At 37.3% G+C, this 27,352-nt stretch overlaps 2 protein-coding genes across 13 annotated transcripts in view; both read right to left on the reverse strand.

Moving 5' to 3' along the window:
• ADAM22 (ADAM metallopeptidase domain 22) overlaps positions 1-7,398 on the reverse strand; it is a 217,999-nt gene extending 210,601 nt beyond the window's left edge. For 3 of the 11 annotated variants that reach the window (XM_032875835.1, XM_032875817.1, XM_032875783.1), the window contains exons 1-2: positions 7,047-7,397; positions 6,423-6,583 (exon numbers count right to left, since the gene is read on the reverse strand). In XM_032875835.1, the coding sequence (XP_032731726.1) occupies positions 6,423-6,583; positions 7,047-7,128 (243 nt within the window). In that variant the 5' untranslated portion in view covers positions 7,129-7,397. Of the gene's footprint in view, positions 1-6,422; positions 6,584-7,046 lie in introns of all 11 variants that reach the window. The other 8 variants (XM_032875853.1, XM_032875827.1, XM_032875808.1 and 5 more) reach the window with 7 other exon arrangements.
• Positions 7,399-16,576: 9,178 nt separating this feature from the next.
• The window catches only part of DBF4 (DBF4 zinc finger), a 29,557-nt gene continuing 18,781 nt past the window's right edge, over positions 16,577-27,352 (reverse strand). The window contains exons 8-12 of one of the 2 annotated variants that reach the window (XM_032875918.1): positions 26,794-26,836; positions 23,368-23,496; positions 22,810-22,924; positions 19,625-19,749; positions 16,577-17,568 (exon numbers count right to left, since the gene is read on the reverse strand). In XM_032875918.1, coding sequence (XP_032731809.1) covers positions 16,590-17,568; positions 19,625-19,749; positions 22,810-22,924; positions 23,368-23,496; positions 26,794-26,836 — 1,391 coding nt within the window. In that variant the 3' untranslated portion in view covers positions 16,577-16,589. Of the gene's footprint in view, positions 17,569-19,624; positions 19,750-22,809; positions 22,925-23,367; positions 23,497-26,793; positions 26,840-27,352 lie in introns of both variants that reach the window. The other variant, XM_032875909.1, reaches the window with a different exon arrangement.

Here is a 27,352-nt window from a genome sequence, read left to right on the forward strand (position 1 = left end):
ATGCATTTTTAGGAAGGGTCCTGTCATTAAAAATGATGGAACACTTGGCATTCTTGAAATTTGAGAAAGCAAATAAAACTAAGAACAATTTTTATCAACACATAAGCTCTTAGAGTCATTCACAGTTTTCTAGGTGTAGCTGTAAAGAAACAATGAAAGATGGGTTCTTTTCCTATACAGTGAGATCAGAACCCATCTTTTTAAGCAGAACTCCAGAGATGCCAAAAAAATACAAACTGGGATCTCACAGAGTAAAACCAAGACCTAAAGAAAACTTCCACAATCCTGAATATCATTTTTTTAAACTGTTTAATTGTAAGAGAAGCATGTTGATAGAATAAAAACATGCTGGAAAATGTCTCCTTCCTATTTATAGCACAAGAACAAAGTTTGGATGGGTGGCAAAACTTTATCAATACTGAGTTACTTAGGTTTAACAAAAGCACATCAAGAAAAAAAAATTGTTTGTGCTATCCTTGCAAAATACTTCCAAAGCTGTAATTCCTAGGAGCTCTTTTCCACCAGAGAAGCAAAGCAGCACTGCAGACAATTTACCGTGAAGCTGACTCAGTGTTCCCAAGTGAAACAGCACAATTTTAAGTACAGCTCATCCAGGCTTAGACATATGTATAAATATATTCACAAAAATGGAGAGTACTACCACTTGCCGTCTTGCTACCAGCCTGTATTACTGATTATCAAAACTATGATAAATATAGAACTATGATTTTTGGTACCTGACTACTTGAGAAGCTAAAACACGATCCAGGGAAAAAGAGAAAAAAAAGTAGCCCACCTATTCCCTGACAGCAAAGACTTCTGACAAAAAGAAATTCCACTATTTGCAGAGAAATATAATCAATGGGTGAAAAACAAGTAGCTGAAAATCTATGAGGTGAACACACAACAAAATAAACCACCAAATAACCTATCTTTGATGCTACAGTAAATCTGTCATTTTGGCTAACCAAAAAAAAAAAAAAAAAAAAAGAAGAAAGGAAGAAAGAAAGAAAGAAAGAAAGAAAGAAAGAAAGAAAGAGGAGTCATGAAGGTGCTTTTTCTTAAAAATAGCAATTAAGTGATTATCAGTAGCAAACTATCAATATGGCTCAGGAGGTACTATCTTGCCCATCTGGATGCCCAGTTAAAAATGTTTTTTATCCATTGTTTGCAAACACACTATTCCTTCCAAATAACTTCAAGTCAGAGGAAAGGCTCTGAGTAATTTAAATACTCTATAGTTCTGAACATAATTTTATAGGACTGAAATTACTTCAGAATAGCTAGACCACCTTGAAGATAGCAAGTTACCCACAATCAAATATGATTCCTTTGACTATCATTTCTAGAACTTCATGGCAAAATAACCTTTCAGTAGGGGCTGATCATCCCACTTAGGATAAAAGTAAAGTATGCATTCAAGTAACTGGCCATGTAGTAAAGAAATCTTTTATAACATGGACTATTATCAACAGAATTATTATTTCACCCCAAATTATCAATATTTCCCCAAACCATAAGAAAAATCTTTTCCAAAAATATGAGTATTCTTTTCCATTTAGTGATTGAAAACTGAAACAAGGACACATTAAGAGTAAAATTAAGGTGTGTCATACTGTCATCGTTTTTGTGAGCTTTCTGAAACATTAAGTAGTATGTTGCTGGTTTCCTTGCTCTGGGCCAATGGCTTTATCTTACCAGGTGAGAAGTAATTTCTGAATTAGGTTAGATAACCTGCAAAGTCTCTTCCATCTCTAGAACTGTTAGATTCCACTTAGTTATATAAATTTTAACAATTTGTAACATACTTCTGGGAATGTGTTAAATTCGGGTAATTAGGGCACCATTTTGCATTAAAGTGATGTCATAAAATTTCTAAATAGTGCTCAAGCAGCCTGAGGGAGTAAATGTTATTTAACAAAAACTCATATAGTGCTTTCAACATCCCTAGCATTGTTCCAAGTGCTTTACAAACTCTTTTATACAGTATTTTCAGTATACTTAGTAACTGAATTCTTACGAAGCTTAATGAATATGTGAATTAGCATTCACCAATAAATTAAAGTGAACAACCACTTTCATTTACCCTTTGAAATTAAAATTATTCATTTCTAGCCATTAGGATGATTTTGCAATAATAAAAATCTGGCCAGTTAACTCACCTTACTAAAGTCCTTCAATTGCCTTCAGGACACAGTCCAAATTCCTCCACAAATCACGAAGATACTGCCGCATCTACTCTCTGCTTTCCTGTTTTGGCTCCCGTGTACCTTTAATCCTAACTATTTGTACTTAACAAAAATGTGTTCTGATTCCCACCCGCCCTGTAAGTGCTCCCCCCCTTGGTTTGATAGGCCCATCACCTACCTTCCTTCAATCTGGCCAATTCCCACTTACCCTCAAAAACACAGCTAAAACAGCACTTCCACATGAAAGGCCCCCTGACTGCTCATCTGGCTTAAATACTGTGTTTTCTCTACTTCTACCGCTTTCTGTGCTCATCTCCCGGAAATCACACAGAAGGGCAGAGTGTAACTGCTTATCCATTCATGCATCTTCCTACTTGCCTTTAAATTCCTTAAAAGCTTAAACTGTGTCTTTTATCTTTAAATCCCCAGAGCCTTGTACAAAAACTGGTACACAGTATGAGCCCAAGCAAATAAATGCCTTTTAAATACATAAATCAACAAATGAATATATAAGCTTTGTTAGATGATAGAGAGGCATCCCAATTTTATTTTTGAAGAAGAAAGAAAATTGGTAAAAAAAAAAAAAAAAATGTCCATGGATAGCTAAGATGCCATAACTTTTATCTACTTAATTACCAAAGAAATAATAAGGCCATCAACTTGAGTTTTTAGGTCCAATGCCAGCTCTCAATGAAACCAAAAATACAAAAATGCAGGAAAACTCCTTAGTTTTCTAATTGCAGGAAAATTTGGCATATGGCAACTAAGTCTTTACAACTGTAACTGCCAGATTCAAAACCTAGTAGTCAGCGATTTCTAACTGTAGTTTAAAGATCATGGTAAACTGCAAAAGCCTCCCAGGTGATCCAGACATCCAACCATATGTACTGTGTATATCTTACTATGTGTCAAGGCACTGAGATAACTGCTGGTAGTAATTTCTTTGAAGAGGAGCACCTGAGTGGCTCAGTCGGTTAAGCATCAGTCTCTCTCTCTCTCTCTCTTTTTTTTTTTTTTACTGACGTGTTAGTCTTTTATTACATTTTCATATTTTCATACAGATATATGTATTTTTTTACTAAAGCAAGATCACAATGTTGTAAATAGTTTGTTTTCTTTTCATCTTTTCATCTCTTTGCCTGTAAGTTTCCATAGCATCTAATACCTCAATCATACTAAAATTACCCTAATTGTCACACAACTATTTCCCCAAAGCTAGTTTGTCTAAATCAGGGTTTAGGTCCAGAGCCTGCATTTTATCCAGTTTGTATATCCCTTAGGTGTTTAAAATCTAAAACAGTCCTTTTCTTCATCTGTTAGTTTTCCTGCTCAATGTCTGTCTGATCACTTCCTCATGCTGTCACTTAGCCTGCTCCTTTGTCCCCTGTATTTCCTAGATATCAGAAGGTACATCTAAGAGCTTGATCAGTTTATATTAATAAATTTTGTATAGAATACATTGTGGGTACCACTGTCTGCTTCACATGGCATTTCTTCAGGACGTACGTGCCGTGTGGTTTTACCATCAATGAAACTCACACTGTCCTCTGGGTTGTGTAATGGCCACCCAGTGGCCCCAAGACAGTGATTATGATTCCCCCTGCAAGCAGGAAGTATTTGGTATGGACCACACCACACAGATATATGGTTTCCCCTCAGCCATTCACCGCGTGGCTAGTTCCATTAGACAGCCCTTGTCTGAATTAACATTTTCTGGAAATCGCAGAATGATGACTTTTTCTAATGTTATCATTTCTCCTACATTTATCAGCTGCCACTCCTTAGTGAAGAAGGGCTTTCCCTAATCACCTAGAACCATCTGGTTACTCTGAGAAGCATCTGGACAAGCATTTAACTCTTGACTTTTCAGCTCAGGTCATGATCTCAGAGTTGTGAGACCTAGCCTGCATAGGGTTCTGCGCTGGGGCATGGAGCCTGCTTAAGATCCTCTCTCTCTCCGTGTGCCCCTCTCCCCCACTTATACATGCAAGCACATTCTCTCTAAAAAAAAATTTTTAAAAAGATATTTAAAATAATTATTTTGATGGTAAGATAGTATTTCACTTTGAATCCTGATGTGAATAAATAATTTATTCACACTGTTCTACCTAAATCCAACCATTTCATCCATACCTCACCAAAAGCCAGTCATTCTTCTCAACTGTTTATTATTGTAAGAAGGAGAAACTGCACAGGTCCAAGTTATCTTGTGCCCCAAGTTGAAAGGCCTATGATCCAAAAACTGCTGAAATTGTGCTCCATAAATGGAGAGAAAAGAAGGAAGACTGGCCTGTTTTCCAAAAGTGGTGGTCCTTCACCAACACAGTGGAGGGCAGAGGGTACCTGAAGACACTACTGGCACAAGACAGAGACTTGGAGTTTCCAGGTTCAATTCTGCAGTTTTCTTTTTCTGCATTTCTACTTTCTTCTGCTGCCCTTCCTCTCTGAGAGTCTTTGTGATTTGTTTTAAAGCACGGGCTCTATCAACAAAAATTCAGACTGTAAAGCACAGGATGAAAGACCTCCTGTTTTCAATGAATAAATTGCAAAGAAAAAATCAAGGAAATGGAGAGGGGGATACTATGCATTATAGAGACTCAAAAAATTAAACTAACTGCAATCTATAGACACTATTTGGGTCCTGGATCAAATACACAAACTTAAATATATATGTGTTACGTTTATATATATTTATTAAATATCCTTACATATATCTAACATATGTATATATTTATGTTTATATATTTGGCATAATATCATTGTTACCTTTTGAAAGAATCCTTTTAGAAGTGTTGAGTGAATTTTTTATGAACAAAATTCTATGATTTGCTTCAAAATAATATGAGAAGAAAATAGATAGATGAAACAAAATTGGCTATGAGTTGCTAATTGTTAAAGCTGGGGTTCATTATAATATTCTATTTTGTGTGTGTCTGAAATTTTTCATAGTCAAAAGTTGTAAATTTGTGGGACTATTTCTCCACAGCAATGATTCTCATTTACTAAAAAGTAAGATAGTGTCCCCTGCTTCTTCAGTTTTACTATGAAAACAAGTCAAAATGAAAGAGGAAAATAAGTATTTTTCAAACATTAATGGAATCCTTTATTAAAGCTTGACGCATCAGATTTTCTACTATAATCAAACTTTGATGGATACTATTGTAGCCCTTTAAAGTAATTTCTTACATGAAAATTTCAATGGAACTAAGCCTTTGGCTACAAATACAGATTTAAGTGTCCTTTTCTATTTTTACATATATTACACACATAGATCAAATACTATGACTATCACAGCAACAATGTACATCTTAAGGTATTAATAAGTATATTTGCACATGTGAAAATATTCAGCCTTCCTTTAGATCAGCATAGTTTACAACAGTTTCAACATGGACAAGTTCTACCTTAATCTGTACTTACAGATGAATGAACTGTTTGCCAGGTTGGTATATAAACACAAAAACTGTTTACAGAGCCCCAAAATAATTACCTAAATTAGCAAGTAAGTTCAAAATACTTTTCAGTCATTATCTGTGGATGTGTGTTATTGATCTAAATGCGGGTAAAAAGTAAACTTAGATAAAAAAAAAACATAGTTTATGAATGCCCAATAAACAACATGGCTCAAATTACACCAAAGGACTGCTACCAATGAAAAAATGGGGGAGGAGACGCCTTTTCTGAAAGGTGGAGGTGAATGGGTACATCTCTGGTGTCCACAAATTGAGTGAGCTGAGAACACTGCAGTTTATTTTTACAGTTTGAGTTTAGTTAGGGATGTCTAGGCTTGTGTTTTCGTTTTTTTTTTTTTCTACAATACCAACCTTGGTTTAAATCACATATAAAGTCTTTTTGAGGATTTAAGCAAGCACCACAATAATGATGATGCAAATCCTGCCAACATTAAATCCCTTCTTGCTTACTACGCTTTTGCCTGACAGAGGTGAGAGGGTCTCCGCCCCTTCGCTCAGGATGTGGCACTGCCGAAGACATCCCGCACAAACTCCTCTCTAGCAAAGCTCCGGCCTGTGGTTCTTTGGGGGATTTTGCTCCCCCCCCGCCCCCCGCCTTCCCCGCTCCCTCCTTTTTTGCACAGAGAGCGCCATGCATGACTCGCATTAGGACTGCGCTCATTTCACCAAAGACACCGCATCTCCAGGGCGACGGAGAGCAAACGTGGGGTAGGGTGGGCCAGGCCGCGCCCAGGCCCACCCGCCGGACCGCGCCTCTCACCTGCCCGGCGCCGTGGTGGCCCCGCACTCGCGTGTCGAGCGCGTCGTGTCCAGTTTCGTCTTCGCCGCCGGAGCGGTAGAGGAGCCGGAGTGGCACGATGCTCTGGCGCTCCAGGAAGCGGTTTTCGTTCCTCCTCTCCAGCTCCGTCAACAAGGCGTCTCCTCCAGGCAGGAAAAGGGTAAGGAGGGAGTGGGGAGAGAAGGATAAAATAATGACCCTGACCCGTACTCATGCCTTCTGCGGCCCGACGTCTCCTCTATGAAAATCCCGCCGCCCCCTCCCTCCTGGTCCCCATCTGAGAAGGACGCAGCCGGGGAGCCCTGGACCAGCGCATCTGAGATCATCCAGGATCGGGGCCCAGAAGCACAGCACCCCTTTCCCATCCTCCGCATTCCTCCTCTTCAGAAGACGAAAAACAGGCATTTGACCGAAGGTTTCTAAAGCATCCGCGCGCCCCCACACATGTATTTTTGCTTCACTTCTCACCACCCTTCTAAATAAAAAAAAAAAAAAAATCTCCCCGCGCACTCGGGAAACGGGAATGCCCGTTTCCAGGGCGCTTGAGGGCTGCAAAGACGCTCGGAAAATGGTACGTCCCGAAGCCACAGAGGGTGGCGAACTTACCTGCCCGGCCGCAGCGCGCCGGGGGGCAGGTCCCCAGGGCGCAGAGCAGCAAGAAGGGCACGGACGCAGCCGCCGCCTGCATGGTGCTGCCGTCAGCCCGCCTCGTTCGAGACGCTCAGCTCCTCATGCCCGGGCCGCCAGGTCCGTGTCCGTCGGCCCGCGCCCCACGGCTGGCCTCGGCCGCCCCCTCCCAGCCCGGGTCGGTGCTGCGGCGACCGTGGCTCTGCAGCCTCCGCCGCCGCGCTGCCTCAGTGCTGCATTGTGCTCCGCGGGCGCTTCCGCTGGCGGGGGGAGCGAGCGAGTGCTGCATTGGGCGGTTGGCTGTAACTAAGTGGTTTCTAGCGCCTCCCACCTCATCCCAAGGCAAAGGCTCCGGCGGGCGACGAGCGCTCGGCAGGGAGCGAGCGCCTGGTGCACTCGCCCCCAGCGCGCGGGTAGGGGCGCGCGCCGGAGAGTCAGCTGGGAAATGTAGTTCTCGCTCAGCATCCCGCTCGTTTCCACGAAGGTGCGGACTGTCGCGACCTCGTGACCACGGAAGACAGAAAGGGCAGAAGAGAGGTCATCGAAGGCAGGCCCTTCCGGGCACCGAAATATCCCGACTGCGCCTCTGCTAGAACCAGTATTCCTTCACTCCGTGGTTCATCAAGACCCGTAATGTTTTCCACAGATATGGTAGTTACTTAAATTATTATCAGGGAATCACACCCTCAGAAGTACATGGTAAGTTAAAAATTCATCAAACACTGAGTGAGGACCTACTATGTGCCCGGTGGCTCACTAAGTAGGGGGACACAACCGATGACAACACGAGTGTATGAGGCACGTGCTTGCAGATGCAGTAGAGTAAACACCGTTTTTTACATTACGGTGTGAAGGTGCCCTGGTAATGCTTACAGGAAGATCATTAACTCAGCCAGGCAAGTCAGGCGGGAACATCAAGGTCAATGCAGACACTGGAACGATGTCTTGGATTTTGCCCAAGTGTCCAGGATGTTTTGTCCTTTTTCTGATCTCTGCCTGTCTCAAACCTATTTGTGAAAACCAGACTTGAGGAACTCTACCTTCTCAGGCGGCTAATTCCATTTTCCTCTAATTCCAAATGTTAGAAACTCTTGAGGATAAGACAGTAATACAAGTACTATTAGTTATCACCATAATTAGCTCTTATGTAGTATGATACAGTTTTTCTGAGGTCACATATAATGCCCTTTGAACCTTGGATCAGCAATCTGATAAGTATTATTATTCCCATTTCAGAAAGGAGGAAATTCAGGCTTAGAGCTGCACTTTCCAAATTCTGTAACCACTAGCTACATGTATCTATTTCAATTTAATTAAAAGTAAATAAAATTTAAAATTCAGTTCCTCGGTCACACTAGACACATTTCTGTACTGCCTATGACTAGCAGCTACTGTATTGTAGAGCAAAAGTAGAAAACATTTCCATCATTGCAGACAGTTCTATTGGACACAAGAGGCTTAGAGAATTTAAAGGACTTTTCCTAAGGTTCCATGGCTATAGAGTAGACTGGATATCCTGTCTTCAGATCTGAGTCTTTTTTCCACACTTCCCTGGTGGAACCTGTTTTTATAACCTCCATCCTGATTCTGGTCCTGTAAAGCATGAAGAAGAATCTTACACATGATGCTTGCTCTATGGAGATGGTTTTGTTTTTTTTTTCCTTCCCCAGTGGAAAAAATTTTTTACCCCTGCCTCTTGTGACATGGTTTCAGGTTTCCATCATGATGATTTGAAAATACACTCCAGTATGTCAGTGTCCCAGATAAAGTGTAGTATTCAGTATTAAATACAACTTAGACATGGTTTTACAAGCAAACAGCAGAGAGGGACTCTTTTTTTCCCTTGAGAGAACATTCTATCATATTTAAGTAACCGTAGCTCATTGACCTTTATTACCATTTAAAAAAAAAATTCCCAAATTTTCAAATAAATAAGACACTTAAGAATTTTATATATGACATGAATTATAGTCTGAATATGGGCTAAAAGATTTCAATGGTACACTTTACACCTTGATGCAAGAGATTTCACAGTAGGTACAGTAAAAGAATTAAAACCCAAGGGCATGGAGGTACCTGGGAGGCCCAATTGGTTAAGTGGTGGACTCTTGGTTTCAGATCCGCTTATGATCTCAGGCTTGTGAGGTCCCTAAATAGTTATTCTTGGTATTTCTGCTGGTTTTGCACATTTTATTAGAAAGGACTACATAATGGCCAGACACTTTAGTTCTACAGTATGCAAATACAAATAAGTTGTAATATTAGGAAAACTTACTCTTAATGTGAGAGTGAGCATATCCAATCTCTGCTTTACAGTATTAAAGCTTTATTCACAGAGCTAAGAAAATTGTGCCCTATGGAAAATTTTCTATTCAGTTCCTCTATTTTCTAATTAGATTCTTTATTTTGCTATTGATTTATATGAGTTACATATTTTAGATATTAACCCCTTTTCATAAATATGATTTGCAAATATTTCCTCCCATTCAGTAGGTTGTCTTTTTATTTTGTTGATAGTTTCCTTTGCTGTGCAGAAGCTTTTTAGTTCAATATAGCCCCACTGGTTTATTTTCATTTTTGTTGCCTTTGTGTTTAGCGTCAAAGCAAAAAAGTGATTTCCAAGACTAATGCCAAGGAGCTGATGTCAAGAGTTGTGGAGTTGGTTAATAGAACATGCTTCCTTTAGGAGCAAAACAGATGGACAAGAACAAGGTAATTTCTCAACACGTACCATTAAAATAAATCAGTCTCAGGAGGCTGTGGGAAGTTGCTCCAATCAAGAATCGTGATCTATTTCCAGAGCTGAGTCAGTTTTTCAACCCAGAAACCACCAAGTGAAGGAAAGGTCATGTCCCCAGGAGAAGGACCCTGCATCACATGTTAAGTACCTATGGTTAACTATTCCTTAGCTCTTTCCCAAAGGGACTTACCTCCATTTACCTGGGTCACTGCACTGGAGAAAGGGATAAGAATATCCGAATTACTGTTGGATGCAGGGTCTGGACTGACAGTGATACCTGGGACCCAAAGCACCTATTATAGTGGAGACATGTGGGAGTCAGGTAATAAATGGAGTCCTGGCCAAGCTTTGGCTCAGTGGGACAATAGGATCATTTGCTTAGGCTCTGAATGTTTTATTAGAAAATACTTAATACTTCACTAAATCACCCGCATTGTATCTCCAACTTATAGGTTTAAGAATTTTAGTGGATAAGAACCAAAAAAAAAAAAAAAAAAAAGGAAAAGAAGAAAAAGAAAAAGAAGAAAAGACCAAATGAGAAGCTGAAACTGTCTCTATATCTCAGCCAAATAATAAATGAAAAGGAATATCTTAATCTGGGGTCATAGTGATGGTGGTGATGGAGGAAACTGATGCCCCTGTTAAATATCTAAAGATGGTTGATTTCCATCCTATTCATCTGGGTTATAAAGAATAACAATAGACTGCCTCAAACTGCACTAAGGAGTAGCCTCAATTGCAGATGCAGTGCCATATGTGATACCATATTCACTGCAAAGAGCATAGCCTCAGGTATATGATATGCAACATTGTTTGGGTGGATGCATAATTTTCCATCCAGGTCAGAAAAAAATCAGGAACAGATTGCATTCACAGGGGAAAGATTAACAGTATACATTTTACTTGTCCTCTGTTAAAATTTGAAGAGGATGCCATTGAGAACATCACATTAACCCATTATACTGATATATTTATCAGACCATATGATTAAGAAGTTGCTACCACATTGGAACTATGTGGCACATGTCTTCCGGGCCATGTCCTCTAGGGCGTGAGACACGTACCCTAATAGGAGTCAGGCACTTGTCACATCAGTAACATTTTTAGAGATCCAACGGCCAGGGGCATGCCAGAACATCCCATCCGGAGTAAAAGACAGGCTCAGTTGGGCAACTGCCTTCCACTCAGGTCATGATCCTGGAGTTCAGGGATCGAGTCCCATGTCGAGCTCCCTGCTTGACGGGGAGTCTGTTTCTCCCGCTGACCCCTCTCCGCTCATGCTCTCTCAAATAAATAAAACCTTAAAAAAAAAAATACATCAAAGTAAAATACTAATTACTGAACTTTCCAAACATGAAGGAAACATTACATCGGAAAGCCTCTTCAGGTTCTGGAGGGAGGATATTCCAAATGGGAGTACTACTTCCACCCAAGGGCATGAAAGGCTGTCAGCTGTGAGCAAAAAATAGCTCTGCAGTCATATAACCAGGCAGGTTCAAAGGTTTGAGAGGTATCTATCAGTGATAGGAAAATTGGGAGTTTATGAAAAGCCCCAATAGGGAAATGACAACTTTCCCTGAAGACTTAAACTATGCCATCTTCAGTGGAGAATTATGTACTTTTGGAAAAATGAAGAGTTTTTTGTATGAGATGATGACATATGAGAGATGAAGTGGCTGTCTGTGGGGCAAAAACGATCATGTAGTCACAAGGCCAGTCATGGGCTGAGGTTCAGTCATTAGATCTATCAAGCCATCAGATTGGGCAGATGCACCAATAATCCTTATAAAATGGAAATGGTACATCCAGGACTGAGCTAGAGCAAGACTAGAGAGCTCAAGGAATGAGCAGGCAGCCCAGGTCCCATGTCATCCACTGCAATCACATCAGTTCCTCTCTCAGTACCCACCTACAGGTGTATGGGCCATCCCTTTGGACCAGATGAAAAATCCCAAACTTAAATCAGGGGATTAGCTGCTTCTGTGGGTGCAAGCTAAAAATATATGGTAGTTGCCATACAGCTCCACTCAGTGGTGTCACTGAAAGCCAGTTACAGATCTCCCTAATAGAGCTTCAAGTGGTATACCTCTAATTATCACTTTGTATGGAAAGAGAACTGGCCCAAGTTTAGAATATATGTGGACTGGCGAGAAGGGAAAATGACTTAGGAAGAAAAAGATCTGAAGATTGAATACAAGGGGTAGAGACAGATGGCATATGGGGGTGGACATGAAGTATAAGAATCTTCATATCACATGTTAATGCTTCGCCAATGTTAGCACAATGGGTATGTGAGCAAAAGGACTATGGTGGCAGGAAAAAAGTCATGTACAGGCTTGGCTTGACAGCATGGGCTCCTATTCACTGAAGCTGAAGTTTCTGTTGTCAAATGTTCAACCTGCCAGAAACAAGAGACCAACGCTGACATGGCACAAGCTCCCAAGACCAGCTAGGCACCAGATGGCAAGTTGATCACACTGGGCACAGTAACATAAATTGCAATTTACTATACATTTAAGCACAACCAAGTGAAATGAGCTTACAGGGGCTTTGGTAATTTCCACTACTTTCTTCACAAAGGAATTTTGACATCCTTTAATAGATACGTCTGTCTTAATCTGGTTCTTATTCAAGTCTTACTGTTTTGGTCACACACTATGCTCCCAGTGTTCAAAACTAGAGTATGTTTTTCTTGCTTGAGTAACACATTTAGTGTCAGATTCTTTTTGCATTTTTAATTGCCCAGGGCTCTTCCTAGACTTTTCCTTTTATTTTTTTTTTTTTGGCATGGTATTTTAAGGAGGCTACTTCTAATATTACTTACAAAATTAATGCTAATTAATCGCCCTTGTTTGTAAGGGTATAAGTTCTTTCTGTTTTTTAACCTGACTTGGGCAAAGTCACTTTATAGATTCTATATAGGCATATAGGTGGGCATGATACTGCCTCTTTCTGCAGAAGGCTTTTTGGTTGGAATTCACAGAAACATGAAACATACTACTTTTGTGTAACAGCATTAAACACTCCCTGTAACCCTGTAATGCAGCTAAAAGTCTAGAGTACCCTTTCATCTGATCTAGTTGTCTTTATACTAAGCCCTTCCTTCTCCCCAGTTCCTGCCCCACTCTCCATGACAATGTAATCACAGCATATGGCTAATGCATTACATTATTGGTCATAGTAAAGACTTCAACATCAACAAGTCTATAGCAGCTGATAGCTAAGGTAATTTAGCCGCAAGTAGTATCTCTTGAGCAACCTATTGTGTAACCAACATTCTTTCAGACCTTTAATTTGGCAATCCCATGATCTAAGATCTAGCTAGCCTGGTGAGGGTATGCTTAAACTTTCCAGGGGCGCCTGGGTGGCCCAGTGGGTAAAAGCCTCTGCCTTTGGCTCAGGTCATGATCCCGGGGTCCTGGGATCGAGCCCCGCATCAGGCTCTCTGCTCGGCAGGGAGCCTGCTTCCTCCTCTCTCTCTCTGCCTGCCTCTCTGCCTACTTGTAATCTCTGCCTGTCAAATAAATAAATAAAATCTTAAAAAAAAAAAAATCTTTCCAGATATCTCTGGGACGTCTGGGTGGATCAGTTAGTTGAGCATCAGACTCTTGATCTTGGCTTACTCAGGTCTTGATCTCAGGCTCATGACTTCAAGTCCCAAGTTGGGTTCCATGCTACGTATGGAGCCAACTTAAAAAAAAAAACAAAAACAAAACAAAAAAACTTTCCATCTCCTTTGGGAGAGGCCTATCATCCTTACTTTTCACTCTTAATGAAAATAGCATTGGAATGATTCCTAACTGAAAAGTGAGACATTTTTGGTCTCACATTAATCAAACTGCATTTATAGAAATTGATAATATTTAAATACAACATTTAAAAAAATATATTCCTGAGATAGCATAATAGTATTAACTACACATACATGTTAGCACCGAGGTGTTTAAATCAAACTAAATTTTTTGATAACATACAATCTCATTTCCAGAAATAAGGATTCAAGTTGAGTGGTTTTAGGTTAAAGTGCTAAACATAACATCTTGTTTTCTATTCCTTTTAAAAGTAGGTAGAATATGTCTTGACATGCATCGTTTATGGTTTCATAAATTATTTTAATATACTAACCTACATATGCAAAGAAGTCATTGGCTTCAAAAACCATTTAAAAGATTCTATTGACATGTAAAATATACCTTTGCTACAACTGCTTGTTACTTTAGAAAAAAAAAAAAAAACGTTCATTTTAAAACACAAAAACCACATTGTCTTCACTAGCCCCTGTTGGAAGCTACTCCTAGAAAAAGGGCCACCAACTTTGAATGCTACACTGTCTGTTGCCCAGAGCTGAAAGTTAGAGTGCCTTTTTTTCTTCTTTTTTAACACCTTCCCCTTCAGTGTTCCTGTTAGCAAGGAAAATACCATGTGCTTGGGATTTGTCTGTCTAGACGCTTTTGGCAGAGCCTGTCACTTTCTAATAAGCAAACTAAGTTTTCTATCTACCCTGCTGAGATCTTTGAAGCTTCCTACTTCTGAAGATGCCTTGTTGCATTAAAGATTAAGTGTCCTTTTTTGAATAAATATGGCAACCAAACCAGTTAAGTGCTTAGGTAAACACAACCCCAAATGCACCTTCACCAGGTGACCATGTACCTTGGTAAAAATCAAGAAGTATTGATGCCTCTACGTGAATGCAATTTCATTTGCCAGGGCACAGTACTTATGCCTACAAGAGGCTTAATTACTCCCCACCATCCTCATCTTGGTTGGGTGCCCATCTGCGTAACACAACCCACACAAATTCTATGTGGTGGTCTTGCTACTAACAACCAAATATTTAAGCATTTTTTAAAATGGGAAATGCTTATTATGAAGATCTTTGGGGAGGGTTTTTTTTTTTTTTTCCAAATCTCTGTCAAATTTTTTAAAGATTTTATTTGTCAGAAAGAGAGAAAGAGAGAGAGAGAGCAGAAGGCAGAGGGAGAAGCTGACTGCCCACTGAGGAGGGAGCCTGATCAGAGCCTGATCATGACCTGAGCCAAAGGCAGACGCTTAACCAACTGAGCCACCCAGGGTGAGGAAGGGTGTTCTAAAGTCCTTCAAAATACTTCAAAAATAATGTGAAAATAAAGTTTAACAACGTTTAACTATTAGAGGGGTTCCGTTTGAGTCTCTTACTCCAATATTAAATACAACTAAGGCAAACAGTGCCACTGAAAAGTGAAGAAAACTGTCATTCTAAAGTACAAGGATTATAGAGCAAGTTTAAATACCTTTCAATTATCTGGAAAAGTTATGGGAAAATAATACCTTCCACAAATAATTTTCCAAGTTTCATCTAGGCTTCTAGAAGGTGATCTGTAAAATCTGAAGTAGATTTACATATACACATATGCATTTGTGACGGAAAATGTCTAATTTACAGTGGAAACAAGTTTGCATGGATTCACTATAAAGACTATTTCAGTGACCATACTTAAAGTACTGGTATGATCAAAAAAGTTGTTGAAAAGCTAGTATTTCTCATTCAGACTGTCCAAACAGTCAAAACATATGAACTAATCTATCGGGAGCCATACAGGGTTTCTAAAATTTAAGACTGGTAATCAAAGTTAATTTTTAATGATAACATATTCACAGAATATTAAATGGCACCAACTTTCATTGTGAAAAATGTAATTAGCTGTAAATACCACACTCCTGGTAAGTACACTCAAAGGCATTTAAATGCCTCTACCATCTAAAGATAACAGTTGAAATGTTTCTTATATCTGAGAGAATATATACATTTTCTCACATATATGTATTTCTTATAGGAGAGTATTTCGTATATTCTCTTCTCTAAATTATTGAGTTGCCAAGTGCCTGATCAAAGGCAATCTTCACATATGTTTCAATACTTTTTTTTTTTAAGATTTTATTTATTTATTAGACAGAGATCACAAGTAGGCAGAGAGGCAGGCAGAGAGAGAGGGGGAAGCAGGCTCCCTACTGGGCAGAGAGCCCGATGCGGGGCTCGATCCCAGGACCCCGGGATCATGACCTGAGCTGAAGGCAGAGGCTTAACCCACTGAGCCACCCAGGTGCCCCTGTTTCAATACTTTTATTTAGAGTTCACTGCCATCCTCCTTCTTTCATTTCCTGACACCAGATTAGGGGATAATGAGTCATTTTTGGAAGACTTTATTTCTAAAGGTAAATAATTATGAATAGTGGAAAAATTGTTTTATTCCATATAGTAATCTGATTAAATTTTTCCTTCATGGCTTCTATTTACCCCTGCAAATAACCTAACTCGCCAGTGCCAACGCACCAGGATGGTCCAACTAGGTCAAACATGAAGTACTAATGATTTCTAGAACCCAAACACAAAAATTAGTGTTTTTTTTCCTTTAGTATGAAAATTAGATTTTTAAAAGCAATATTCCATTGTTATCATAGGAATCTATTTAAAAGACTTTAGAAAGAACAAGACTAAATTTATAATGGTAAATACTGATATTCCCAAAATTTCACTTAAAATTAGTTTTCAGTGCCATAAAACAATTATTCATAATAATTCTTAAAACATAGTATGTAAAACAAGTCACAAGTTCATTTTACGATTTTTCTAGAATAAGTATCCAAATCTGTAGAAAAATGTAAATATCACCTTTATTAATATTTACACTTGGTTTTGTAAACAAAGTTGGCAAAAAAGAAAAAAACTAAGTAACTTCCATACCTATTTATAAAAATTTCAAGAATATGATCTTCGCCACTTCGGAAAGTATTTATTTTTAAATCTAAAACCCAGTAAATGTAGAAGTTGAAGGAGAAGAGAAAAACATTGACAACAAATTATTTGAATTTTCTTCTTCCCAAATATCCAGAACATCACAAATGCCGCTGTTTTCAGTATAGCTTGTGAAACCCAAAAATTCTGACTTCTCTTCACTAGTCTGAAACAAGTCTAATAGAGATTGTACTGGGGAACTACAAATTCTGTTTCCTTCTTGTGTAATAAGAAATTCAGTTCTTTTCTTATCTAATTCCACATGTGGTTCCAGATTTTCTTTTTTATTTCTTCCTAATAATATTTTCACTTTCCGATGGATCGTACCAGAAGGTAAGCCATCCATATTGTTGAAGTCACATTCATTGGGTTCCTCAGGGAGACTTCGGGATGGGGTCTTTGCCTGAATTGTTAGGTGCTCTTGTGAACTGTTTACTGCTAACAGACCAGAATCATGACTAAATATTGAATGAAGGTCCTTTTCCTTCAGATCCTTTGCTGGAAAAAGCACGGTATCTGACTTTTGTTTTGGTTGAGATGCAGTACTATCCATACTGAAATTAGAAACTTGTACAGATGTCTTTAGCCTACGTGGACAATGATCTACCCTTAGTTCTTCTAAGTCACTTTCATTTATCATTAATTTATGTTCAGAAACATCAAGGATGCATTCCGGTTTATTTTTATGTGGAGGTAGATATGCAAAATTTTGTTTTATGTCATTTTCACCTGGCTTTAACATGGAACATTTAGTAGTTACTTTCTCATCGAGTCCTCTCAATTCACTTAAGGAGTAGGGGATGCATTCTGAAATAAACAGAAACTTCTGTTCAGGTTCCTGGGTTTCTTTATACAGGAAATGCTGCTCAATTACCTGTACATTATTTTCCTTGAAGTCTTTCTGAGAAATATGTTGCAATTCTTTTGGTTCAGACTCCTTCAGGACACTTGTAGTAATAGGAGAAAGTGATCCAATACTGTATTTTATTCTTTATAAAACAAAAAGAATAAACATTAAATTGCTATAAAAAATTCCGGAGTAGCTTAAAGTCAAACTAATAATCTTTTAAAACTATTTATGAAACTTAAATTTAACTTAGAAAATATTACAAAAATACTGAAATCTTAACAGTTAGCCAAATATACTTCAGGTGTTTTTCATAATAAAACTTTACAGATACACAGCTGAAAACTCAAGCTGTATGGTACCCTCTATTCTCATCCATATTCTTCCCCTTCCTCCCAGAGGTAATTACTATCTTAAATGTAGTGTTTAAAACTCCTTCAACCATATAACTCAAAGAAAGATGAAAGTAAAGGGATTTCGTTTTGCTCCCAATTTTGTTTTCCTTATCCTGAAAAATATCCTAACTTCTATGCTTTTACATTAATATCGTCTCCTCATTTTACTTAACAATGTAGAAAATTAGTATTTAGACAAAATAATAATCCTGATGTTTCACACATGTATGTGACCTGAAAACCTCTTCTTCAGGGAGTCTCTTAATATCTTTGGAATGTTAGTTTGTACTACACAATCCTAAATTACGTATTACTAGCTCACTCCTATTGTTTTATGTTATACATGTCACAGATAACACTATAGAAATATAGAATTCAGTCTCCCCTTTTAGAACCAGCATGGACACTCCTATATTTATTTTGTTTATATGTTTATATAATTTTCTAGTATAATACTAGAAGCTAGTATTTTCTAGTATACTGCCCTCTCTCTCCTTTAATGTCTAGAGATGTTTAGGTGACTTGCACACGCATGAAAATTGTGCAGATAATTAAGGAAAAACCAACTTACATGTGAAGTACTAGTTCAGAATTTTGATGCAGATTAAATTTTTAGGGAATTCTAAATTCTTATAGTAGTCTATATACTTTTAATAGTTGAAAATATGGGCGCCTGGGTGGCTTAGTTAAGCCTCTGCCTTTGGCTCAGGTCATGATCCCACGGTCCTGGGATCAAGCCCCACATTGGGCTCCCTGCTTGGCGGGAAGCTTTCTTTCCTTCCCCCACCCTCCCTGCCTGTGTTCCTGCTCTCGCTGTCAAATAAATAAATAAAATCTTAAAAAAAAAAAAAGTTGAAAATATGCCTCCTCTCCAAATATCATATTATTAAGTCAGTCATGAACAACCATTCTGAATGTTACATAAATAAGAAGTTTAGGTAACCGTTCTACCTAGATATAGTCAAGACTTTCCAGTCAATTTTCAGAAGCTGTACCTTGGTATCTTATTTTCTAGTCTTTATGTCTTAACATTAGTCTAAAAATAGATATAAGGACTGAATAACCTAATGATTTATCATCAATTTCAGCACTTCAAAGAATTTTTCATTTTGGATTTATGGGAACAATCTAACCAGGATCATTTAGTCAACTTGTGCAGTAAACTGTCAATGAAGAGCACTGTATTCACACCTCAAAGTCCTGTCAGTACCATTAGTAAGATTTATTGGCAAGTAGAATTTAAGCAAAAGTATTCAGTGATACTATAAAGAAGCCTTAATGGAGGTTAAGTGAAGAAAGGTTTATTTAAACTCCTGAAGATTAACTAAAAATTCTAGATTTTTAGTCCAAGTAAATGGTAAACTTTATGGTCCTAGACCAGGGGTTGATAAACTTTAAAGCACATGGACCAAATCTCAAGTTTTACTGGAACACAGCCATACCCATTGACTTACATATTGTCTGTAGCTGCTTTCATTGTACAATGACAAAGCTAAGTGGCTGAAACAAATGTCATGGTTCACAAAGCCTAAAATATTTACTGCCCAGTTTTTAATAAAGAATTTGCCAACCCCTCTTTTAGACTATAACATTAAGATGAAGACCTTAATAATAATTTAAAGTAAGCACTTCTGGTAGTGGAGAGGGGGGGGAGGGGAGAGAAAAGTAGTAATCAGTTCTTAACCAAATATACATTCTAAAAATATATATCCCTTCTAAGAACAGAAAACTTTGGATTTATTTTTAGTTCAATGAAATTGTTTAGAATTCTGTTAAAATTTAAAACTTAGGCTGACAAATTACCTTTTCTTTTTCGGCATGTCCCTTTCATATTCCACAAAATCAAAAATTAACTTAGATACAATATCATCAACAACTTGATAGTGATTACTCTGTGCAAAGTTTCTGTGTTGCTCACTTAGAAGATGCTGAAAAACCAAAAAAGCATTTAATAAGTCATTTAACTATATTCTTGTTAATTATATTCTTAAGCCAACAGATGTCTTTTTGTTTTCTAATATTTCCATGCCCCTAAAATTAGATTTCTAATAACTACTCCAAAGAAATATCCTTTACTACAACTTCAAAGCATGTTAAGTAAAATAAATTTGTGGTTTAAATGGAACTAACGAATGAACTACATCAGGAAATGAAGATAAAGATGGAGAAACACAACAGAAACATTTAACATTTACAGTATGCTAATACTGAGAAAAATCTTCCTTTTTATTTTATTTTATCCTTACACAATTACCACTAAATAAATATGGTAGGTCTTATAAAATATTAAATAAATGAAATGTTATAATTTAACATATAAGATTCCAAAACAAGAATCCAGAAGGCAGGTTACAAAAAAATGAAGTACAATGAATGCTGTGAAGTATAAAAAAAAGGAAAAAATTTATTATTGAGGAACACATTTGAGAATGAGCAAGTAAATGATCTCAATTACCCAATACATATAATGGAGAATATAGAAGTTATTCTCGGGTTTTTTGTTTTTAATTGAACGGTAGTTGACAGTTTCTAAGATTGGTGAAGAACAAAAGTAAACAAGTTCAGTTTCCTGGGATAAAACTCAAAAGAAATAAAGTTCCTGCTACATCAGTGTAATCTCCAGGCTAATTCTACTGTCTGTCAGCTGATCAGAGAATGGCACCTAGAAGGCTATAACAGGACGATCACGCAAGTACCTCATTTCTGTTTCTCTAGTTTCATGTAACTTTTGATGATTTGATTGTATTTCCAAAAACTAAATTCTCCAGTGATCACAAATAGTATTCTGGACTATTACACTTCCTTACTTGCAGAATTTACCACATACAAATTATCTATGCTCAGTAATGTTAAATGAGAAACTATTAAAATTTAAAAAGAAACATTAACTAAGTTCAGATTCCATTTATACACATTCTTTGAAGAAGAAATCTCCGACTTTTGTATAGTTGCCCCCTTCCTCCACCTCCCTCTTATCATTCACCCTTTTTATGTCTTAAATATTACTTTCTCAATTGAGCTTTCTCTCATCCTACCTTAAGAACTCCCTATTACCATTGTACTGTACATGCTACTTTTGTGACACTATCACTATCCTACTTGCAAATGTACTGCTTTGTATCTGTCTTCTCTGTTGAACCATAATATCTAAGGGAAGAGTATGTCTGCCTTGTTTGTGTTGCTTAATCTTTAGTAATCCAATTTGCTAAATGAATGCCTTGATACAGGTGGAAATGAAGCACTGTGAAATCTAAGATTCAAAAAACAAAGGGGGGTGCCTGGGTGGCTCAGTGGGTTAAAGCCTCTGCCTTCGGCTCAGGTCGTGATCCCAGGGTCCTGCGATCGAGCCCCACATTGGGCTCTCTGCTCAGCGGGAAGCCTGCTTCCTCCTCTCTCTCTCTCTCTCTCTGCCTGCCTCTCTGCCTAACTGTGATCTCTGTCTGCCAAATAAAAAAATAAAAATTAAAAAACAAACAAAAAAAACCACAAAGGAATATCTTATTTTCAAGACTAAGAAACACAGATAAAACAACCGTAATAAAAAATGATTTTAAAATATCAACCCCAACATCTATTACTCATTTTCCTTCCTGTGTCAATCAGTGATCAAGGTTTTCATTTTTAGTCCCAACATTTTCTGAGCATTAAAATAAGATTACAAATTTGTATTAAGGAAAACATCCATTATAAATTTTTCTATTGTAGCAACAGCAAAGTAATATTTTGGGACAAATCAATAATTTAAATTTAAAAATGATTTTTTGGGAGGGGGAAATATTTGGGGTAACTTTAGCTTCTGATTTAAAATAATTCTAAAGTAGCCATATTTTTCTCTGTTATTATATAAAGAAGACACAAAACACTAATATATTTTGAGTTATAAAACAATCAAACTTCAACTTAGAGCCTAAAGAGAGTGGGTTTACTTCTTAGATATTTATAAATATTATTCTTTCTCCTTAACTTTCCCACCATCTTCTACCAAACCAAGCACTAAAACATACATCTCTACTGAAATTAACAAATGAAATAACAGCTAAAATTTAATAAATTAGCACAGAGCCTGCCACTGTTCAAGGTCACACGAATAGGAAACCAGGATTCAAACCTGGACAGCATGGATCCAAAGTTCTTGTTTTTGTTTGTTTTTAATCACTTCAGAAACCATAAATAGTTCCCATCTTCAAAACTGTATCTTCATCCCACGTCCCCTTCCAACTATTCTATTTCTCTGCTACTTCAAAGAATAATCTCTACTTTCTTCTCATCCTACCATTAGTAAATCACATGCCCATTTTTTAATTGCTCAGGCCTGAAGCATCTTCTACTCACTCCCAACTTCCAATCCCCTGGCAAATTCTCTTTGCCCCACTTACAATTATATCCACAATCTGACCAAGCCTCATCACTTCTGCCAGGCCACCACCATTAGTTGAATGGCTTCTTCAGTACTAACAATTAGTTTAATTTAGTACTCCTGCACTGCTTATTTCAACATCCACAAGTCATGTTCCCTCACTTCCTAGGTTTCTACTCAAATATCACTTTATCAGTTAGCTATTCCTTGTCTAAATAAATATCTACACCCTTTCTGGCTTTAGTTTCTCATAGAACTAATCTAATGTTCTCTACATATACTTAATTACTTTCTAACTACATGGTTACCTATTTCTCCTCCCCTTTCATAGAATGTAATTTTCATAAAGATAAAGAATTGGTCTCCTATGTTCAATGCTGCTTGTTCAGAGTACTGACTGGTACAACGTAGGTACTTAATAAGTATATGCTGAATGAATAAAAATTAGTTTTAAATATACATTTTCCCACTTTGGGTTCCTAAAATTTAAGATAATTCTATCAAAAAGAGATACATGTTATTTAGTCATTATCAAGTTGCAAACCACAATCAGAAAAACAAGCTAATATTTACACAGTAAATATTCATAGTTTTAGAAATATCAGTCCCCTAAATATAAAATCACATTTACACTTTCGAGATCTTCATATTTCTGCAAGCAACATTCACAATATCCTTTTTTTTTCTTCTCTTTCAACTGGAGTTGAATTGGGATACCACCATATTTATTGCCATCCGTTTGGATTCTAATAGAAATATATGATAAAAGAATTATTTGATGAACATTAATAATTTATAAAATGTACAGTCCTCACCTACCAATCTGCCATAATCTCCACAGATGTTTATATCAATAATTACTTTTAAATACATTTCTTTCTAAGAAATTGAGAAGCAAACTAATAATGTAGTGATTTTTCTGGAGAATATTTCAGATCACTTAGGAGAAATAACACACTTAATTACTTATAAATACTTACAAGCCACCCCTCAACCTTAATCTATTGATCTAACATGTCTAAAAATGACATACTTAGAAAAGATTCAGACTTCTAACCCAGCATTAAAAATATACAGGGGGAAAACATAACAGTGATTTTACAGACACACACACACACAACCATAGCATTTAATGAATTGTTTTAAATATCTGCGTAAAAAGAAAAAATTACATGAAGGTTAAACAAACCTTAGTTTAACCTGAGTTTGCTTTTGGATGCTAGATGGCTTATCTACATCAAATGGACTGGAGGGCTTCTGAATAGAATAATTTATAAAAGGTATATTGGTCAGCTGAAGATAAAATGGTCTATAAAGTCTAAAAAAATAAAAAGACAAATACATGAGATTGTTTATGATTAAAAAAATACAACTGAAATCTTGTATTTCAAAATCACGGCATTCATCTGGAATCTGAAATAAATAATAGAAATTAATTAGGCTTCCCTTCTCAATTCCTAGACCTAGTATCTTTTTGTTTAATATAAATACTTTTTTAATTATGGTAAAATACCCACAAAATTTACTACCTTTAACGTTTTTTTTTTTTAAAGTGATCTCTATGCCCAAAATGGGGTTTGAACTCCAAAACCAACATCAGGAGTTACATGCTCTACCAACTGAGCCGGCCAGGTACCATTTTCAACCATTTTTAGGAATACAGTTCAGCTGCATTAAGTACATTCACAGTGCTTTCCAACCATTAACATCATCCATCTCCAGATGGATGATGCCCTTTTCATTTTTCAAAACTTAAACTCTGTATCCATTAAACCATAACTCCCCATTCTTTCTTCTCTGCCCACCCCTTAAAACCATCACTCTACTTTATGAATCTGACTACTCTGAAGTACTTCATCAACTGGAATCTTGCAGTATTTTTCCTCTTACTTCACTCAGCATAATGTCCTCAAGGTTCATCCATGTGTAGAACACTTGTCAGAATTTCACTCCCTTTTTTAAGGTTGAGTAATACTCCATTCTATGTATATACCACATCATCCATTTATCTATTGATGGACACATGGACTGCTTCTACCACTGGGCTACTGTAAATAGTGCTGCTACCAATATGCATATGCAAGCATCTCTTCGAGAGCCTGCTTTCAATTCTTTTGGATATATAACCAGAAGGGACACTGCGAGATCAGATCATAGTCCCAATTTCATGAAGACCCTCCGTACTAGTTTCCACAATGGTTACATTATTTCACAATCGCACCAACAGTGCACAAGGGCTCCAATTTTGCCACTTCCTTGCCAATACCATTACTCTAGGTTTTTTGTCATTGGTGGTATTGTTTTTGTAATAGCCATCCAAATGGCTGTGAAGTGATAGATACCTCACAGTGGTTTTGACTGGCATTTCTGTGATAGTGAACATCTTTTCATGTATTTGTTGGCAACCTGTACATCTCTGAAGAAATGTTAAGTCCTTTCCCCATTTTTTAAATCTGATAAATTGAGAGGCGCTAGGTCATTTAAGCGTCCAACCTCTTGGTTTTGGCTCTGGTCATGATCTCATTGGTCTTGAGATAGAGCACCAAGGCAGACAGCAGGGAGTTTGTGCAAAGATTCTCTCCCTCTGCTCTTTTCTGTACTCAAGCGCACAAGGGCGCTCTCAAATCTTGAAACAAAACAAAACACCCCCCCCCAAAACTGATAATTTGATTTTCTGTTGACTTTTTTATATTTCATTTTTTTAATTGGATTTTTATTTGAGTTTCGATATAGTTAACACACAGCATTACATCGGTTTCAGGTGTTTATAATACAGTAATTCAATAAATCCCTACATCACCCAGGGCTGTTCCTGTTTGCCCCAGGCATTGTTCAAGCTACAGCTTCTATGTTGCCTCTCTGTAGGCTGCTATCCCTTTAAGGGTAGGGACCCAGCTATCACTTGCTCTCCCAGCTCATCCAGTGCCAAGTCAGAAGACTTTAAAAGCTCCAAGATCTAAGTCTGAGTGGTTATACAAAGTTAGGAATTTCACCCCTCTGGTTTCCAAACCCAGACATGATAGGAATTTATCTTCTCCTAATGGGCTCCCTGGTGTTTTCATCACCTCTCTGAGCCACAGCCTACAACTCCCTCCCTCCTGTAGGCAGCGCCCAGTCACCATCTCTGCCCTGCCTCATCTTTCAAATGCAGCTTATTCTCTACATTGTTGTGAATTTTGTTCTGCCAGTCTTCACATCATTCTCTGGTTTATTTATTTGGATGCAAGTGTTAACTAGTTGTAAATAAGGGAAGGGGTGAGCTTAAGGTCCTCCTACTCCATCTTCCTAAGCTCCCCCACATATTACACTTTATTAAATATATGTATGATTTGCAAATATCTTCTCCCATTCCGTAGTTCCATCCCATTTCACTCTGTTATGCACACAAATTTATAATTTTGTTATTTGTGCTTTTGATGTCATATCCAAGAAATCACTGCAACATCCAATGTCATAAAGCTTTTCCCTTGTTTTCTTCCAAGGGTTTTATGCTTTTAGGTCTTCGATCTATTTTGGGTTAATTTTATATATGGTATAAATTAATGACCCAACTTCATTCTTCTACATGTGGATATGTGTTTTCTCAATACCACTGCTGAAGACTGTCCGTTCCCCACTAAATGATCTTGACATCCTTGCCAACAGTCATTTGACCTTAATGTAAAGATTTATTTCTTAGCTATTTATTCTTTTCCATTGGTCTACACATCTGTCTTTACATCATTAAAAAGCTGTTGTGATTGAGCTTTTGGAAAATTCTGAAATCAAGTTTAGGTCTTCAATTTTGTTCTTCCTTTCAAGATTGCTTTGGACATTTGGAGTCCCTTGCAATTTGATATGAATTTTAGGATGGATTTCTCCCCTTCTGCAAAAAAAAAAAAAAGTCATTGGGATTTTCACAGGGCTTGCACTGACTCTGTAGATCACTTTGGATAGCAATGACATCTTAGCAATATGAAGTCTTCTAGTCCATGACAGTGGAATGTCTTTCCATATACTGGCGCCTTCTCTAGGTCTAATTTTGAACTGCATTTTTTTCATAATAATACACTTCATAAAAAGAGGCATTCAATACATCTTTGTCACTTCAGGGAGTACCCAAAAGAATGAATCACACATGTCTAAAGGAAGAATGTCAAGAAAAAGTTATAAAATTCTCCCACGCCAAATTAATTTACTTATAGTCTTAAGATTAACCTATAAAACTTCAGAGTGAGTTCAGGAAAACTACCAAATGTTATATTCCACTTTGTACATCAAAATAGTACCTACTGATATATTTAACAAAGTATAAGCAATCTTTAAGTAGTAGTTCTAATCACATGGTATTCCATTTAGCTAGTGAATAGTTATTTGAAATACTATGAATGAGTTGGTTTCATGATTGCTCTAAAGTAGATATTTGAAGGAATTATGACCTACAGCATACTGAAACTAAGTGAAAATTGCTTAATTTTTGAGCAAATTTAATGCTATTTTCTGCAACTTGTGCCACCTGTGTATTAGTATAATATAAAACTTACATACAAAGACCTAACGGTATTAGTGGAAATAGCTTAATTAGATTTTCTCTTTTAATATTATATTTAAATTATCAATCAACTTAGATACTTACTGGCTCATATCTTCCACTTTTACAAAAGGTTTTTTGAGTCTACCTGCTTGAGAACATACAAAACATATTATTAGATATGTACAAATCCAGGAAATTAAAAAAAAAAACCCTGGCTAAAAAAAAAAAATCCCTCCAAACTATGAACAGATCTTCCTCAATTTACAATTAGGGTTACACTTTGATAAAGCCATTTTAAGTTACAAATACATTTAATACACCTAACCCATCAAACATCACAGCTTAGCCCTAGCCTAACTTAAGAACATTCTCAGAACACTTATATTAGCCTATAGGTGGGCAACATCATCAAACACAAAGCCCATTTTATAATAAAAAATGTTGAATATGTGATATAATTTGTTGAATACTGTACTGAAAGTGAAAAACAGAATGGTTTTAAGTATATTGGTTGTCCACCCTTGTGACCAAATGACTGAATGGGAGTTGCAGCTCATTGTTGCTGCTGCATCAGGAGTTTTGTATGGCATACTGCCCACCCAGGAGAAGAGCAATATTCAAAATTCAAAGTACAGTTTCTACTGAAAGTGTATTACACCAT

Source organism: Lontra canadensis, unplaced genomic scaffold (assembly GCF_010015895.1).
Source record: "Lontra canadensis isolate GAN:19392208 unplaced genomic scaffold, GSC_riverotter_1.0 scaffold2, whole genome shotgun sequence".
Classification (NCBI taxonomy): Eukaryota; Metazoa; Chordata; class Mammalia; order Carnivora; family Mustelidae; genus Lontra; species Lontra canadensis.